The 19,361-nt window shown below is 35.4% G+C and overlaps 1 protein-coding gene across 1 annotated transcript in view; it reads left to right on the forward strand.

Annotated features, from left to right (window-relative positions):
• The first annotated feature begins 956 nt into the window (after positions 1 to 956).
• Positions 957 to 19,361, forward strand: part of LOC133321089 (sodium/iodide cotransporter) — a 61,570-nt gene continuing 43,165 nt past the window's right edge. The window contains exons 1-2 of the mRNA XM_061530189.1: positions 957 to 1,167; positions 2,464 to 2,611. Coding sequence (XP_061386173.1) covers positions 957 to 1,167; positions 2,464 to 2,611 — 359 coding nt within the window. The remainder of the gene's footprint in view (positions 1,168 to 2,463; positions 2,612 to 19,361) is intronic.

Here is a 19,361-nt window from a genome sequence, read left to right on the forward strand (position 1 = left end):
TTCTACGACTATTTGGACCATAGGCGTGGATTTTAAAGAAAAAAAATCTTCTACAACTATTTGGACCATAAAAAAATCTGTAACGACTATTTGGACCATAGGCGTGGATTTTAAAGAAAAAAAATCTTCTACAACTATTTGGACCATAAAAAATCTGTAACGACTATTTGGACCATAGGCGTGGATTTTAAAGAAAAAAATCTTCTACAACTATTTGGACCATAAAAAAATCTGTAACGACTATTTGGACCATAGGCGTGGATTTTAAAGAAAAAAAAATCTTCTACAACTATTTGGACCATAGGCGTGGGTTTTAAAGAAAAAAATGTCCAACGACTATTCAACGACTTTTTGGACCATAGCCGTGGATTTTAAAGAAAAAAATCACCAACGACTATTCAACGACTATATGGACCATAGGTGTGGATTTTAAAGAAAAAAATCTCCAACGACTATTTGGAACATAGGAGTGAATTTTTAAAGAAAAAAAATCCCAACGACTGTTTGCACTATACAAAATCTTCATCGGCTATCTGGGTCATATCATGACCAGTACGACGTGAATTTAAAAAAAAATTAAGGAAATATCAGGACCATAGGAGTGCATTCAAAAATCGTCAACAAATATCAGAACCCTAGACTTTTTCTATAAAAACTTTAAATTTTATTAATATTTTTTATTTAATTTTAAATAAAAAACTTTTTCTTCAAATAAAATATGTTACATGGTGGCACACAAAGGTTCTAAATAATGCACTCCGCTCTCTCTCTCTCCCCATACACCCACAAACTTTTCCGATGAACTTTGAAAATCCTTTGAGAAGACCCAAAAACAAAATGCGGAATTCATTATTTCTTTTTTTTCAATATTACGGCAACAAAATTTAATTTAATGTCACTGCTGATGTTGATTTTTATATTTTCTTTTTCCCTTGATTTATTTTTCAGCTTCAGCCATGGCCAAGGAGCTGCATACACTCGGCTGGGATTATGTGATGTTTGCCTTGTTCATCGCGTTTACCGTATTCACACCGCTATGGAAACGCTTGTTTGGCAAACAGAAAGCACGCAGCAAAGCGGATTATGTTTTTGCAACAGGCGGTGTTTCCATTGTGGCTGTAATGATATCAATTGCCCGAGGAACCTTAGGTGTGCGCACCGTGTTGGGTAAGTACCTCTTAAACTTTTTTGTTGCGTGTTTTCCTGTGCTTGTGTCTTCCACCACTCATCTTCTTGTATTTGAGCTATTTTCATCCTTGAGGGCATTATAACGTCTCTAAGCAAGTCAGCAGCATTAACATCCTCCCAGCAAAAAATGAAGTACAAAAACAATTGGGTGGTCCAGTGAGAACAGAAAAATAAAGAAAAACAGGCAAAACAAAGTTTTGTTGTGCGAAAAGTTTCTGCTGCTTGTATTCCCCCTCATTCTTAGACACATAGCCAACAAATTGTCCAACAGGACTAGGTCCTGTCGCTACAAATGATTGCATGTTCGGTACGGCACATACCAGCATCGAATAGTGTTCCCAAAACACATGTTGTGTATAGGTCAGATTCTTGTTTTTGGGGGGGTAACGAAACAAAAAACCAAAACTTTTTCTTGTTTCCAGTTTTGTTCGACCTTTTCTGACATCATTTTGCTTTCATCGCGTTTTCTTTGCCACCAAAAACAACCGAAAACAATAGTTTTTAACCTCTCGTGTAAATCATCGAAGATTCGTGTTTTTCGATCGCCTTTTGTTCTCAGTTCAGATTGGCAGCTAGATTTTGAGTTTGGAATAAATAAAAACAAGCTGAGAATGGCGTTGGGATATTTTTTCTTCACCAAAAAGAATTTTTAAAATACAATTTTTCTTCAACAAATAGAGGCGTGGATTTTTAAAATGTTTTTCTTCCATAAAAATAGAATTAAAATAATTTTTTCTTTAAGAAAAATAGTTTTTTTACATAAAAATTCTTCAACGGCTAGCTGGACCATAGGCGTGGATTTTTGCACCATTTACCTTAAATCGGATTTAGATATATGGTAGATATATCTAAATCTGTACCGATTTTTCCTAATTTCAATAGGGTTCGTCCTTGGGCCAAACAAATAAGCTGTGCCAAATTTCATCCAATTCGGATCATAAATGCGTCTGTACTTTGTTTACAATTTAACATGGACAGACAGACGGACGGACTGACGTACATAAATCGAAAGTGATTCTATGCATATTCTCAAAAGGAACCATGGGTCTATCTCGATAATTTTTGCCTGTTACAAACATATGCACAAAGACATAATACCCTGTACCACAGTGTGTTGAAGGGTATAAATAGGCATGGATTCTATAAAAATAGGTTCCTCCTTGATTCTAGCTGATTTTCCCCTCTCATCATCATCTAGTTTTTATATTTCGTCTAAACCTCACAATGTGTATATCTCGCCTAATTTTTGGTTTTGTTCCCCATTTTCCTTTCTAGGTTATCCAAGTGAGCTGTTCTATCGTGGCTCAGCCATGTGGGAAATAATCTACGGCATGGCCAGTGCCTATCCCTTGGTCTGCTTCATATTTGTGCCAGTCTATTTTAATTTGGGCATAACATCCGTTTATCAATATTTAGATTTAAGGTAAGTTCTATGAATAATTAAATCGTACCATCGTAAGAGAACAGCTAAAACCCTAAAATAACAACAACAAAGAAACAATGGACAATAATAAATAATTACAAAATTCATTAACATTTAACAAAAGCAAGCGAGATAGAGCGATGGAAAAAAGTCAAATTGAAATGGAAAAATGACCAAACAAAACAAAACAGAACAATAATAAGATGACAACGACGACGAAATGTAATTATGTTTTCATTTAATTCCAAGAAGGGGGAAAACACTCGACTCGAATCAAAGACGTAGCTAGGGGTTGTATCTTAAGAGTAAATTATGTAGAAAATTAGAGGTCCACCAAAACCCTCCCCACAGCCATGTCCATGCCTCAAATTATTCATTGTTTAAATTAAATTTAAATTTCTTCGTCAATCTTTCAAGTCAAGTGACAACAGCAAAAGACAAAGACAACAACAACAAACGAAAAGAGCAATAAAGTTACAAAAGTAATTATAGCCGAAGAAGAAGAAGGGATTTAGTTAGTCGTCAGTCAGTCTCAGCTAAGAACAACTCCGACCCTTGTACTTTTTTGTACGAGTGTATGTGTTATTTAGTTTGTTTCTCATTTTTCGTTTTTTATTTCTTTTTGTGTTGTCCACTTACGCAGTTTAGAGTATTTGCATAAACTTTATTTTTTCAATGGTTTTTTTTTCGTTTTTTTGTAACATTTATGCAAACAATTCTAAACACAAGTTTTCTTTCAAAATCCGTTTGCTAACTTCGGGCTGTATGTTTCCGACAACATTAACAAATTAAAAACTTTGATGGCTTACAGAGAGAGAGAGGGTGTTGGAAATGGTTTGAATATATAAAACGAATTTTTAAAAATTTAGAAAATTCTATTTTGGAAAGCTTGTTGTTATTCAAAGTTGTATAGTCATAGACGATAAAGATCGAAAAATAGCCTAATTGCTGAAAAGTTTAAATTTTAAATAAACAGAAAGACAACAATTATTCTGTCACAAGTCGTATTCTTCAATAATAGGCCAAAAGTAGGTTACCATATGACTATACCCCTCCAAATTGACGGTGACAGTTGTTCCATCATCATTTTCGAAGAATTAAAGTCGAATCACGCCATCAGACTAAAGAGTACACTTTTTGGATGTAATGGTAGCTCTTCAATTACACGATGATTCTCAGAACCCCAAATTCGCCAATTTTGTTTTTTACATACCCACTCACCCACATCCTTATGACTAATGAGGGTATATACACTTTGATACTACAAAAATTTGCCTCATCGAAATGTTGGTTTTAGACCTCGTGTTTCTTTTCCCCAAAGCCGTTTCAGACAAATTGGAGTCGATTTATTCATGTCCGTCGTCAGTCTTTTTGATCGGCTGGTGCGCACGATAACTCTCGAAGAGATCAATCGTTTTCGAGCAAACTTTGCACATCGGAATATTTCTTCCAAACTTAGTATAAGCTCAGCTTATTTGTACCAAACTTTGCACAATCTAGTATCTTTACCAATGCTAGATGAAGTCCGATGGGGGCCTATTGGTCCACTCCTTCTGGTACCTACCCCACAAGTGAACAAAATTTTGAATATGTATAAATCCAATATCAGGCGAATGGAATGTGCGATTTGAACCAAACTTTGCACAACCCATTATCTTTACATAGCCTAAATCAAGATGGGACCAGTCGGCCCTCTCCTTCTGGCACCTCACCCACAAAGGATCAATATTTTATGAATATGTAAATTTTGTTTTAAGTGAACTGAATAACCGATTTAAACAGCATTAAACCCGAAACCTCTTTGATAAAAACATATACCATATATAAATCGAATGATAAAGCCTGTATGTAATTCCGAAGACCTCCTCAAACCATAGTCTAAGGGTAGATGTTTGTCGGCAAGTTTATACTTGTTATACTCTTCACCACACTGTGGTACAGGGTATTGTGTCTTTGTGCATATGTTTGTAACAGGCAAAACGAAACGAGAAAAACACATGGTTCCTTTTGAGAATCTACATAGAATCACTTTCTGAGTCGATTTATGCATGTCCACCCGTCCGTCTGTTGGTGTTAAATTGTAAACAAAGTACAGGTCGCATTTATAATCCGATTCGGATGAAATTTAGTACAGCTCATTTTTTTGGCCCAAGAACGAACCCTATTGAAATTGGGGAAAATCGGTTCAGATTTAGATATAGCTCCCATATATATTTTCGTCCGATTTTATTGTAAATGATGCACCCTAGTCCCTATATATATTTCGATTTGCACTAAATTTGGCACAGCGTACTGAATAAAGTCTAGAATGAATATATATTTTCGTCCGATTTTATGTAAATGGTGCACTAAAGTCCCTCTACATCCTTCGATTTGGACGAAATTTGGCACAGCGTAATGAATTAGGTCTAGAATGATGTGTGTTAAATTTTGTGTAAATCGGTTCAGATTTAGATATAACTCCCATATATATTTTCGTCCGATTTTAGGTAAATCGTGCACCAAATTCTCTTTTCATCTTTTGATTTGCACGAAATTTAGCACAGTGTATTGAATTAAGTCTAGAACGATGTGTTTTAATTTTTGTGTAAATCGGTTCAGATTTAGATACAGTACCCATCTATTTTTTTGTCCGATTTTAGGTAAATCGTGCAACAAAGTTTTTTTCGTGAAATGAATCTAGAATGATGAGTGGTAAGTTACAGAAAAATCGGTTCAGATTTCGATATAGCTCCCATATATATTTTCGTCCGATTTTATGTAAATGGTGCACCAAAGTCCCTATATATCCTTCGATTTGCACGAAATTTGGCACAGCGTACTGAATTGGGTCTAGATTGATGTGTGTTAAATTTCGTGAAAGTCGGTTCAGATTTAGATATAGCTTAGATTTTATAGATTTCTCCCGATTTTAAGTAAATGATGCACCAAGAACTCATAATGTGGCCGATATGCACAAAACATACTAAAATTAGTATAACCTAACTTGAGACAAGTTTTGATGAAATCGGTTTAGACCTCCATATTTTCCTTTAAATTGATCTACATAAAATTTAGTATAGGTTGCAGAATGGCATGTTAATGGTCCTACAAAAATGCGACGTCTGTTAGGATACCATCTGTTGAATATACCCAAAGTGGTGAAGGGTATCACATAGTTGGCCCCGTCCGACTTTACTACTTTCCGTACTGGTTTACTTTTAAATTTTATTTTTTTAGATTTAAGTCTGTGTAACCACTACAATAATAATTCGCTTTTTCCTTTTAATTACATTTTTAAGTCTCACTGTAGTTGTTCTTGTTGTTATGCAAATACATTTCTTAAATAATAACAACAAACGCAAATATTGAAAACAGAAGGATTTAATTATTTTCACCAAATTAACAGAAAATTTTCGTTTGCTGTTGCTGAGACTTGTTAGCATAATTGGAAGCATAGTTAAATGTTTAGAGCAACTAATTCCAATTTCCCTACCTACTCCCAAAAAACAAAAAAAAACTACAAAATCAAATTGGCCATAGTTGAGGCAGACTAAACTAAAAGCACAGAAGAAGACGTTGAGGAAACACAACCCCACTAGATTGGTGCGATTGTACCAAACAGAAATTAGAATATTTTAAGAAACGATTGGTCCGACATAGAGAAAAAACCCGTAACACTTTCAAACACAGCAAATTGCTAACACAAAATTTTGCTTATCAGGAAGAAGTGTTGACACATCTTCCAGTTTGTCCTGCGTGAGAGTGGGACAGACAAAGAAGAAACGAAAGAAAATTGAAAATTAATTAAATACAGCAAAACGGCAGCAGTGGCAAAGAACATCAACGGTAGCCGAAGACAGGCAGTCTTGCCAGGCAGCAGGAAAAACAACAACACCAAAGCAATCGGCTTAAAATAAACATGAAAAGGATGAACAAGTTTTCTTGAAAAGGAGTTGGTTTGGGTCTGGTTTGCATAACAATAAAAATAGCAACAACTTGACAAACACGACAACTGTAAATGGCTTAGAGTTTTTTGGAGTAGGGGTATTTTTTTGGTTTTGTAGTAGTAGTTTTTGGTGTTGTTGTTGTCGTTGTAGTTGTCATCACCATCATCATCGTTATATTGTCGTTTGAATGTCATTTGAATGGATAATATTTGTTCCTGTTGTTGTTGTCATTTAGTAGCCTTTTTTCGAATTGTTGTAATTATCAGCAATATGCCATTCAAAGGAAAATATCACTTTTTGTTCAACCTTGGGGATATTTTATATAAACAACAAACAAGCTCACGCACATACACACAGAAAAAAATTTCTCTAAAGACTATCACAGCCATAGGCGTGGATTTTTTTAAAGAAAAATTTCTCTAAAGACTATCACAGCCATAGGCGTGGATTTTTTTAAAGAAAAATTTCTCTAAAGATTCTCTTAAAGAAAAAATTCTCTAAAGACTATCACAGCCATAGGCGTGGATTTTTTTAAAGAAAAAATTCTCTAAAGACTATCACAGCCATAGGCGTGGATTTTTTTAAAGAAAAAATTCTCTAAAGATTCTCTAAAGATTTTTTTTAAAGAAAAAATTCTCTAAAGACTATCACAGCCATAGGCGTGGATTTTTTTAAAGAAAAAATTCTCTAAAGACTATCACAGCCATAGGCGTGGATTTTTTTAAAGAAAAAATTCTCTAAAGACTATCACAGCCATAGGCGTGGATTTTTTTAAAGAAAAAATTCTCTAAAGACTATCACAGCCATAGGCGTGGATTTTTTTAAAGAAAAAATTCTCTAAAGACTATCACAGCCATAGGCGTGGATTTTTTTAAAGAAAAAATTCTCTAAAGACGATCGCAGCCAAAGGCGTGCATTTTTTAAAGAAAAATTTTCTCTAAAGACTATCACAGCCATAGGCGTGGATTTTTTTAAAAAAAAATCTCTAAAGACTATCACAGCCATAGGCATGGATTTTTTTAAAGAAAAATTTTCTCTAAAGACTATCACAGCCATAGGCGTGGATTTTTTTAAAGAAAAAATTCTCTAAAGACTATCACAGCCATAGGCGTGGATTTTTTTAAAGAAAAAATTCTCTAAAGACTATCACAGCCATAGGCGTGGATTTTTTTTAAAGAAAAAATTCTCTAAAGACTATCACAGCCATAGGCGTGGATTTTTTTAAAGAAAAAATTCTCTAAAGACTATCACAGCCATAGGCGTGGATTTTTTTTAAAGAAAAAATTCTCTAAAGACTATCACAGCCATAGGCGTGGATTTTTTAAAGAAAAAATTCTCTAAAGAAAGACAAAATTTTTAAATTATTTTCATTGATTCGAAAAAATTTTCTTTGAGTGTAAAGTGCGTAGAATACCTTAACATTCCTGTATCCCATTAAGTGGAGGCGTGAATTGCTGTTATCATCATCGTCATCTGATGATCGGGCACAACAGCAGCATCGTATGCCACAAACATGGGATGGTGGAAGTGTTCTGTTCTGTTGAAATATTAAATATTTTCCTTAATGAAGTATTTTGCATTTTTAATGAGCTAAATCATTAAATTCTTATTAGAAATATTGTTGTAATCAGCAACTCTCCCAAAAAAGCACCCAATCACCTTAAGCCGTGGCAATAGAAAGCGAGGGCAATCGTGCGACAAATATTGTTGTTGGTATTTATCGTACACGCAATTACCATTTGTTGTTGTTGCTGCTGGTGGTGTTGTATACTTTTGAAGAAATTAAATAATTTTAAACACGTCCCTATGCTGAAATGGCACGCAATGCGTGGTGTTTTTGTTGTGGTTACATTGGAGCGAGACAAAATTTTCTGTTTTTTTCTATTTATTTACAGTAAAAAACAAATAACAATAAGAAAATTAATTAGAAATTCAATTAAATATTTTTTGCTACTTAGAAAATCCTTAGTTTAATTCCATACGTTTTTCACTTTGCAGAAGTAAAGCCAATTTTATGTTAAACCAGTGAGCGGAGCAGTATAGTCGGACGGGGCCGACCATGCGATACCCTACACAACTACCACGAACTCTAACTTTCTGAGGATGTTTATTCCGAGTCTGAGTAATATTTCGTGATATTTGCCCCCTCTTGTCCGATTAGAGGTTAACAACACCTCTTCCTTACTTTTTTCGAATATTCAGTACAGTCCTTCTAATTACTTGTCCAGATTACCTTCACGGTGGGTTGTGTTGTGATTTTCGGATGATTTTCTACTCGAAAACACACAAAAAATTATGTTTTCGGTCCATTTCATCCCAAAATTTTAATCTGATCATCACCGAAAATTATAGGCGTTGTTCTTGACCATAACTGGAACTTCATAAAAAATTTCAAAGCCATCAGCGCGATATTTCTCCCTCTAATGTGGTAATGGGTTACTGAATAATATCTGAATACGTAAGCACCTGTAAATATTTGACTGTAACTCCCACATCTGAGTAGATACATCACTATATTTGGTAACAATTTAAAGGCCAACCACTCCTCTTGGATGTGCTATCAACTCCTGGGGTCTACATCCTCCAGGAGTAAATATATATGCCATAGAATACAAATTTTGTCATTTTTCACACAAAAGTCAGGGTCCATTTGACCCGCTAAATATTGACCGATCTTTATCAAAACATGCATGCTTATTCTCTGGCCCGATCCCCTTCTCCATGCAAAAATTCGCGGTGTTTGGGCAATAATTGCGGCCTCTGGAGCGACCAGAAAAACCGACAAAAATTTAGTATTTGGTCCATTCCATCCCCTAAATATTAACCGATCTTTTCCAAAAACAATAGGGGTCTTCATTGGCCAGAACCCATCCTACATGCAAAATTTCGTGAAGATTGGTCCATAACTGTGGCCTGTATCGTGTTTACAAATTATAATGGACAGACGGACGGACGGACGGACGGACACACATGTCTAGATCGACTCAGCTAGTCGAGATATGACGATCGGTATACTTAAAGGTGGGTCTAGGACCAATATTTCGCGGCGTTACAAACATTTGGGGCTGCACAAAGCTATAATACCCTGACAACATAGTTGTGTAGGGTATAAAAAATAAATAAAATAAGAATTATTTAAATAAAACGAGGTATTTATATTTATTTATTGTTCGTTAAGCGACTAGTCACTTCTATTGTGAAATTGGAAAATTGTTTATTGTGCCTTGATACTACTCTTTTCAGAATATTCGTCATAATACTCATTGGAAAATTAATAATTCGTATTTCCTATTTTATAATAAAAAGAGCATTTGAGGTCACCATAACTGAATGTGTCATATTGTTCATACGCCTCTCATTACCCTGCCCTACAAGTCGAAGGCCTCTAAAGTGTTTGTATTTTTGTTAACAGTAAAGTTATTGAAATCAGAATTCCGAGATCGGAATATTGAAGATAAGGCTTCGACATTGGCACATATTTTTGTGCTACACCTAGGGTGTTAGGTACTGTCGACAAACTGTTAACGAAACAGTAACGCCTTATTTTTCAAACAATTTGCCCAGTTCTTAGAGGGTTTAAAACATCGTTCAATATAGTTCCATGTTTTAGTCCTATGAACATTATACAACTCTTAATTGAGAAACAACAACTTTGCAAAAAATTTTCAATATAGGTGCATTTTTGACATGTTCATAAGTTTAACCTTTTTATTATTCCGTTTTCTCAGAACAGACAATTTGCAACATTCGTTCATGTTTTAGAACAGCTATCCTCCACCCATAGAGTGGATTTTTAGTATTTAGAATGCCCCATTTGCTGAAGGATATAAAAAGTCTGTCTTGTCGAACATTTCCATTGGAAAGTTTGTGATTTGTCGTACGACCATGTGTTGCATTGTTTACAGTGACTTCAAAAATCGATATCCTGAAACGATTCAACAAAAGTCATGAACATTTCGAGCGAACATTTGTCACAATAGATGATCATATATGTTTGTATGGCGATGGAGCACCATTGTACTGTGTAAAACTGGTTTGATGAATTCAATCGACCCTCGCTCAAAGACGAATGTTTTCCCAAATAGGTCAATGTGCCACAGAAAAATAATAATGTAAATTTTTCATTTAACATTATTTAAAACAAGCTTGCTTGGAAATTGTTTCCTACAGCATTCACTCAATGTTACATGATGACTTGACCAAAAAATGGTTTGTTCTCGTTGGACCTTGTTTAATTAAACAATCCCTCAAAATAAATGGTTGTGTAAAATAGAGCAAAGTAATTGCAGAATATCTTCAAATCCGTGTGAGTCCGACACCAAACCGATATCGACTAGTCACACAATTCACCCTCTTCAAATACGAGTCAAATCATACGAAACTTTGGCAAATTGGTTATGTGATGGCCATTCCGTCAATATGATGGTCAATTCTGAGTTGCATACCATCAGGTCAACAACTACAACTACCACTGAGCTCTTAGTTTCTGAGGATCTATATTTCGAGCCTGGACATTACTTCGCGACTCCTCTGCGAATCTTTTCCGAACCATGTTTTCCAGGAGTAAAAAATTACTCCATAAGATTCAAATTTTGTTATATTACAAAAAATCTGTTCATTTGATTCAATAAATATTGACAGTCCACCTTCCCCATGGAACATTTATGATTTTCTGCTAATAATTGAAATTATAGGTGTCGTCCTTGCGCATAACCGGATATTCGTTAGTAATGCGATCAGCGCGACATTTCCGCCCCCTAGTTTACATATGACTCGCACATCCAATATCATACCATAATATAATTTTTATCAATTTAAAAGTCAAATACTCCTCTTTGACTTCAACTTCTCGCCATAGAATACAAATGCAAACAAAAGTCTATTTATCGCTAAATACTGTCCGATCTTCATCAAAACAGTCATGCCTATTTAACACTCTTAATATTATCCGATCTTTACCAAAGACAATATGGATCTTCTTTGGGCAGAATCCGTCCGATATGCAAAATTTCCGTTTACAAATTATATTCGACAGATGTACACAAATGTCTAGATCGAATCAGCTAGTCAAGATAAGATCAGCTAGTCAAGATCGGTATACAAAAAGGTGGGTATTGGACCAATATTTCGCGGCGTTACAAACGCCCAAAGCTATAAGGCCTAAAATAATCGCAATAAAAAGGGTTTTCTTTGTAATCTTTAGAGTAACCTGCAAAAAATGCATCACGTTATAACTCAGAGATTTAAACTTTGGCGAATTTGTCTTCAATTTTATTAATTTCTCGCCGATGTGTACGCTTTTGTTTGGTCGTCTTCAATGCTCACAAATACTATCGTCTAGTCAATACTAGCAAAAATATCCCATCCTTCTCCTGAAAGTATTTTCCTTATAAGAACCAACTTTTCGTCGCCTTCTCCTTTTGGTGGTTCATAAATATTACCTTCTAGTCGTCTAAATGTCTTCTCTCATAAATACTTAATTTAGAAAGAATTTAAAGACAAGGAGTAAAAAAGTACACTCTGAATATGTATATATTGGGTTGGGGAAAAAGAAATCCATTATTTTTTCGGCAGATGGCTGTACTGATAGATTTCTCGTAAAGATAACTAAGGCGAAAATGCAAAGCAAGCGGCTAAAAATGTGAATGGAGTTTATGGTTCCGATACTGTAGCAGCCAATTATGAGCAATTTTGGTTTCGTAGATTCAGGAAATGGCTTTAAAATGGCAACAAAAAGCTGCATATTTGGTCCAAATCGGACATTCCGAAGCATGTTAAATAAAGTCATATAGTCCATATTAAAATAATGGATTTCTTTTTCCCTCAACGTAATATATATATATATATATATTGGTGCCCTAAAAATTACACTGGGGCTATATATGAAGACTTCCTTCTGATTGTCTATGAAGTTTTCCTTCCGATAGTTAATAAAAACTAGCCTCCGGTTGTATGCAACAATATTCCTACCGAACCTCTATAAGAACCCGCTTTCTCCATTTTGATCGCCTATGCTTAATGCCTTATTCTCGCCCACTGGTCGTCACTGTGGCCTTCTAAGAATCTGATCTTCTATAAATGTTCCTTCTGGTGGACAATAAACCCTACCCTCTGGTGCATATAAAACCCCTTCTGGCTCTCTATAAAATGTGTTTTCTACCTTCTGGAAGCCAATGATTCCCTAAGGACACCTTCAAAAAAACAGGTCGTATTTAAATTCCTCATACAACACCCTCATAAATGCTGTTTTATGGTAACATAAAATCCACTATATGTTTAAAATCTCCCATATGTTTTTATAAAGTCTTCATAAATATCATTTCTGCATTAAATCCAGTGACCTCATATCGTCCATATATAAAATATCTTCCAATTGCATTCACATTGAAATTGATGTAATTCCCACAAAAGGAATAAAAGAATGAAATCAATCAGAAAACGAAGATATGAAATGAAAAACCCCCGCTTTCCCAATAAAAATATTTAATAAAACAATCCTTTACAATCGCCAACAAAAAACACGGCAATAATGGTTACTAGAAACTACATCAACAATTGTGATTACTGCAACTCCTTGTTGTTGTAGCTGTTGTTACTGCTGATCGTTTCAATTCATTTCATTCGATTCCATACCATTCATTATCTTAACTAAATATCTCAAAACTATTTCGAACAACAGAAATCAATTAAAACTGTCTGAGAAGTTTTCAGTGTTTGGTATTGTGTTTTTTGTTTTTGTGCGCCACCATCATGGCCGCAATACCACACATACAAACATACATTGATGCTTTAAATCCTTGAACTGCAATTTATTCACTTGGCTAGGGAATCTCTTCGCTGTTGCTCTTTCAAATATCGCCAAAGTTAAATTATCAACTGGAAATTGAAAATTGCTTACATCAGTGTTAGTGTGCCTTGCCTGTTCGCTCGTTCGTTTGTTTGTTCGCTGACGGGTTGGTTGGTTGGCTGGCTGACTGACTGACTGGCAGTATATTTCGCCACCATTGGCAAATTCAAACGGATGTTGTGGATTCTGTTAGTGGAGTGCAAAAATCTATGGCAAAATGTCGATGAAATGCATTCAGCTGAATGGCCAGCCACAGCCAGGCAAGCAAACAAACATACAAACAAATGAATGCCTAGACAGAATATTGAGAATGTGAATAGAGAATAAAAAGTGATGGTATGAGATGTTACTTCCCTCCAAATATCCTTCACCTCCATTCTTAATATTCATAATTACATTTTTACAAAATTCTGTTCTATTTGCCACGAAAAAGAACATAGGCCCTCATTCATTACATTATAATTCACATGGATTCATATGTATGCGTAAGTATACGCCACCTGGTGGATATACTAACACACACACGTAGAAACTTACACGCACAAAGCGGAAACAATGACACGAGAAAGTGAGATGTGTGTGTGTTGATGCTGACATTAATGAGAAGTGATGATGATAATGACTTGAACTGTTGCGATGAATAGCAAATGACAACAAAAATCTCCTCTGCCCCTATCTCTCTTGCCTTAGCACGTAACGCATTTGTGACAACAAAAATTCCACAATTTTTCACAGGTGTCACTGATGCATGATCTATTATCTAACAACAAAAATGGGGAATGATGCCGACAATAATGTGAGCGAAATATGTGACTATGGACTAGACTGCCACCACCGGACTAGACTGTCATCATGCCTATCGACATGGCGGCTTTAAAGTTGACAAACAACAGCCTCCAAAATGGGAAAATAACCAACTTATTGTTGCATTAACGTCGAATGGTAACTATGTATCGGTGTCGTTGGTATGGCAGGTCTCTTTTTGAAATGTTAATGACATCAGGATGATGCTATATGACGATGTCAAAGGTAATAATAGCATGACGTGTGGGTACAGTGAATATTAAAGGATAGATTTGAAAAAAGAAAAATATGAAAAAATTATAATTTAAAAAAAATCGATCGACATCGATTTTTTTTTTTTAATTCAACAGAGGTTTTCTACCCAACAAGAACCCAGATGGGCAAATTACAGCAACAGAAAATGAGCCAGAAGCCTGATAATACCTAAAATATGACGGGACCTTTGCATGGTGGTTATGACATAATATAAACCTATATTAACTCACATAGAACTTAGAATATCAAATTATGGACACTTCGGTTTGGAAATGAAACTTTGACCATAAACCTACCTAAAATGGGTTAGATCTTGTTCAGTATTTTTCTCTGAGGACTCTAAAAAGGTCCACTTCTTGTCGTCTGTAAATATTTAATTTGTAACCGCTTATTACAGCCACATTACAGTCACTTTAGCTGGAAAATGAGCCTAGGTGCTTGGAAATACCTAAAATGGCGTGCAACCTTTCCACGGATGACCAAATTACAGTCAATTCGGGTGGCAAATGAGTCTAAGTTCTTGGAAATATTTAAAATGGGGCGAAATCTTTACACGGTGACTCTGTCAATATATGGGCCTATTTTGAAAATTGTTTACGAATTGTATATAATGTATATGTCTAAACATAGAACTGGATTGAACATTTTTTCTCTAAGGTCTCTAAAAAGATCCACTTCTTGTCGGCTGTATACATTTCATTTTTAACCACTATGAGAAATCCATTGATGACGTAGATAAGTAATTCGTTCGCCTAAAAAGTCTCCAACTCATTCATACAGTCTCTTTGACCTTCAGGCTATCGAGAAAGACTTCCTGACTTTCAGGTCTTCTAGAAATACTCCTGGCCTTAGATCTCTAATAATGAGTATCTGATTCTGCTCGTCTCCAGATTTCAGCTGTTTTATAAATACTCCCACTATTAGTTAACTTCTGGAGCCTCCAGAATTCTGTTGCTCTATAAATACCTCTTAAAAATTCAGATTGTATATAAACATTTTCTGACATTCTCTAAAGATTACCTTCGGGCCGGCTATAAAAATGGCAGACCATCAGCTTCAGCGCCTCGTCTACAAGACTTCCGGAACTTCTTCAGATAGCCTACAAGGTTTATTTGAATATTGGTCAGATATTCATCCATCCATATATAAAGACTATCCGATCTTAAGTTTGGCTACTAATAATCCCTCCCTGTAGGCAATTTTAATTAATGGTGTCTCCAGGATTATGGTGTTCTACAAAAATCCCTTTAAACTTCAGATTATCTAAAAAATACTTTCTGACTTTCTTCCATTCTATTCGGGTTAACTAATCAAATTCCAGGCCTCCAGTTTTAGCTCGTCTACAAAACTACCTAAACTTATTCCGATTGGCCATATGGTCTTTCTGTAAAGGTGTCGGCAATTAAGACTTCCTGCTTTAGATCGTATATTAAAATTCAGCGTATATATGGAGAAGACCCGTTCATCCGGTCTCTCCTGTAATTGGTACTTGTTACCCATCACCAGATTTCATTAGTGTATAAAGACTCCCATCTTCAGCAAGAAAATGAAGACACTAGGCGTCCGCTGATTTATAATAATTCCTTTCAATATGAGATTGTTTTAACGGACTGCATGTATGGCCTTCTACTTATCTTAAAAAACATTATGACCTCCTCCACAAATTATATAAAGGCTTCTGGCTTCTTGACTATGACTATCTGAAGCTGCAGTTCAGAAAAACCTTATATCCTACATGGTTTTTCTGAACTGCAGCTTCAGACAGTTTATACAGACTAACTTTACTACATTTATAAAGACTATCTCACCTTCAACTTGATTTCACGTTGACTATTATGATTTTGTGCTTTAAATCGTATATTAAAAGTCAGTTTCCCCTTCATCTCTTCTATAAAGAGTCCGTTCAATGCATGTCTTGGTCTATAAATACTCCCTGACTTTTAGATCCCCTGTTATCGATCTCCAGATTTCAGCCACTTCTGCAAGAAAATTTATTCTCTATGCTATAACGATTTCTTCAAAATACGACTTCGTGGCCAACATCTCTATAAAGATATTAAGATTCCATTTACTCAGGCTATAAGGATTCAGCTCGTCTAAATGACTCCACCATCTTTTTCAGTTAGGCTTCAGGGATATCAAGACTCACTAAGCTTTACCCCATATATAATATTTGATCTTCAGCTCAAATTCTAATACTCCCTTCATGTTGCCTATTAAGACTTCCTACTTCAGACAGTCCATTAAAATTCGGCTCGTCTATAGAGAAGGGATTCTCTATAAACATAGAGTCCTCCTTAAGTTCGTCTGTATATAATCCGGTCCGTTCATACTTTTTGAAGATGTATAGATCCTTCTATCAGCTTTATCATAGAGTCCAAATTCAGCTCACCTATAAAACTTCCCTTAAACTCTCATTTATATAAAGCATCTATTAACTCTTCTGTAGAGCCACCGAAAAGTTTTTCTATGGAGTATTCCTTAAGCTCATCTATATAACCTCCCTCGATTCTGTTTATATAGTCTCCCTTCATTTCGTATATATAGCCTACCTTCAGCTGGTATATATAGACTCCCTTTGGCACGTCTATAATTCTCCCTACTGGTCATATCTAGAAAGTTATTTTCAGTTTATCAGCTCTTCTATAGAACCAACATTGAGTTCCTCTATAGAGCTAGCCTTAACCTCATCTATAAGTTTCCCTGCAGCTCAGGCCTATATATTTCCTTAGTTCAGTATATTTATACAAATTCCATTACGTTCGTCAATAGAACCTCGTTACATTGATATATAGAGTTTAGATCTGTATAACCTCCTCTTGTCTATAAAGTTTCCCTTCAGCTCGTACAATGGAGTCTACCTTTAGCCCATCCACACATCTCCTATTCTTCAGTACATTTATTGAAACTACCTTAGTCAATAAAGTCTTCCATAAGCTCGTCTATGGAGCCACTTTCTAATCTAATATATATAGTATCTATACAGTATACCTTCCCTTCTGCTTCTATTGGTTTAACGTTCCTCTTAAACGTACTGCCTAAATCTCAATGACTCCTGACTTATGGGTGTCACTGATAATAAACATTTCATTACATTTGTTGATGTGACTGTGTGGTGTTGTTGATGCTATTTGCTACGTTGATGTTCGCTACTTGCAACGTGTTGACTATAATGGAAAAAAAAACGCTACTGAATTGGTGGCAAGATTATTATGTGTGTGTATTATAGAGCGAAGTATATGCAACACCCAAACAATAACTCTGAACTGGCGAATACATTATGTACATGAATACTGAGTATCTGTATGAAAATACATCTTCTGTTTGGTTGTTAGCAGAGATTTTGTTCGGAACACGTCTAACGCCCTAATGTGAATTGTAGTGACAACAAACTGTTCAAATATTTCACTCGCATTCAAAGTGCGAGTGTGGGTGTGTGTGGTTGTACGTTTTAAGTTTATTTAGAGGCAACACAACGGAAGGTAACCAACAAGACACTTGACTTTGATCTTATGTTAAGCTTTCTTTCCGTCCTCTTCCTTCTTCTTATTTTTACGAAGTGGAGGGATTTCCTACAATTTTTCAAAGTCATAGCGAAAACATATTTTGATGAGTCTAAGCATACATTTGCCCTTTCAAAATATTGATATGACAGTTTTGAATGCATTGCTGTGTATATGAGTATGTATGTGTGTGTGTGAAACACAAAATTCTTTATTATGAATTTTGTTTTGTCTGTTTGTTTGCAATCTTGTCGTTGCTGTTGTTGTTGAAGCAAGCATATTATATAATCATGTTCACCCTCCCCACACAGAATGGAACGTGACTTAACCAAAGTCACACATCTCCAAATTGACTGGAATGTTTTGTTGATGATGACGACGACGATTATTATGTTGAAATATTTTGAATACAGCCATCGTCATATTTTCGTAATTCTGTGAACCATTTGCCCCGTCTGACATCAACACGTTTCCGATAGAACATTGATAGGGATTTTCCACACCTTAAAGGAAAAGAGGATGAAAATGAAAAAGGCTATTTTTGTTAAGGAATTTATATATGCCAGAATGAGTGTTCTGCCTAACAGATATGCATACATAAATATTTTAATTGCTATATATTAAATATTTAAAAGAATTTTTACTTTGGAAATTTTCACGTTTTCAATTTGTATACGAATTTTAAAATTTTAGGAATTGAAAATTAACATATGTTAAATAATTAATTCTAAAAGCTAAAATTTGTAAATAAGGACTCTCACACAGCACACCTATAAAAATCAACTCTTCAGTATGAGTATATGGTATCTCTGTTTCTTCTTGCATTCAGCTCGGTTATAACGGTACCCATTAGTTCGTCTATAAAAAAAATTCCTTCGCCAGCTGGTCTAGAGAATCCCCCTTCAGTCCGTTTATAGAAGGCCTGTAAAGACCTCTACACTGCCTCAAGTTATCTTTGAAGACATATACTTAAGCTCGTCTATAGAGATGGAAAACTGATCTATAGAGCTAGGCTATAAAGTCTACCTTCACCCTACCATAACGACTCTCTTCAGCTGGTATAAAAATCATGTCAACTCATTTGGTGTCCCTTGACCTCTTCCCTTTAGATTAGCAATACAGATTAAAGATATGCTTCAACTTGTCGGTAGAGACTCCCTTCAGCTTTAGCAAGCAACCCCATTGATCTTAAGACTCCACTCAACTCGTCAATAGAGATTCCCTTCCGTTCGTCTCCTTTCAGCTCGTCTATAGACACTAAAATCAGCTCATTAATAACGACTCAATTCATCTACAGGATCTATCTTCGGTTCCCTCCCTTCTTCCTTCAGTTCATCTATTAGCAATAGACGAGCTGTAGAGACTCCCATAAGCTTTTCTAGAGAGTCTCATTTCATCTCAATTCTTCAGAC

This window comes from Musca vetustissima, unplaced genomic scaffold (genome assembly GCF_032173495.1).
Source record: "Musca vetustissima isolate MV318-11 ecotype Yass unplaced genomic scaffold, APGP_CSIRO_Mvet_v1 utg64922, whole genome shotgun sequence".
NCBI classification, from domain to species: Eukaryota; Metazoa; Arthropoda; class Insecta; order Diptera; family Muscidae; genus Musca; species Musca vetustissima.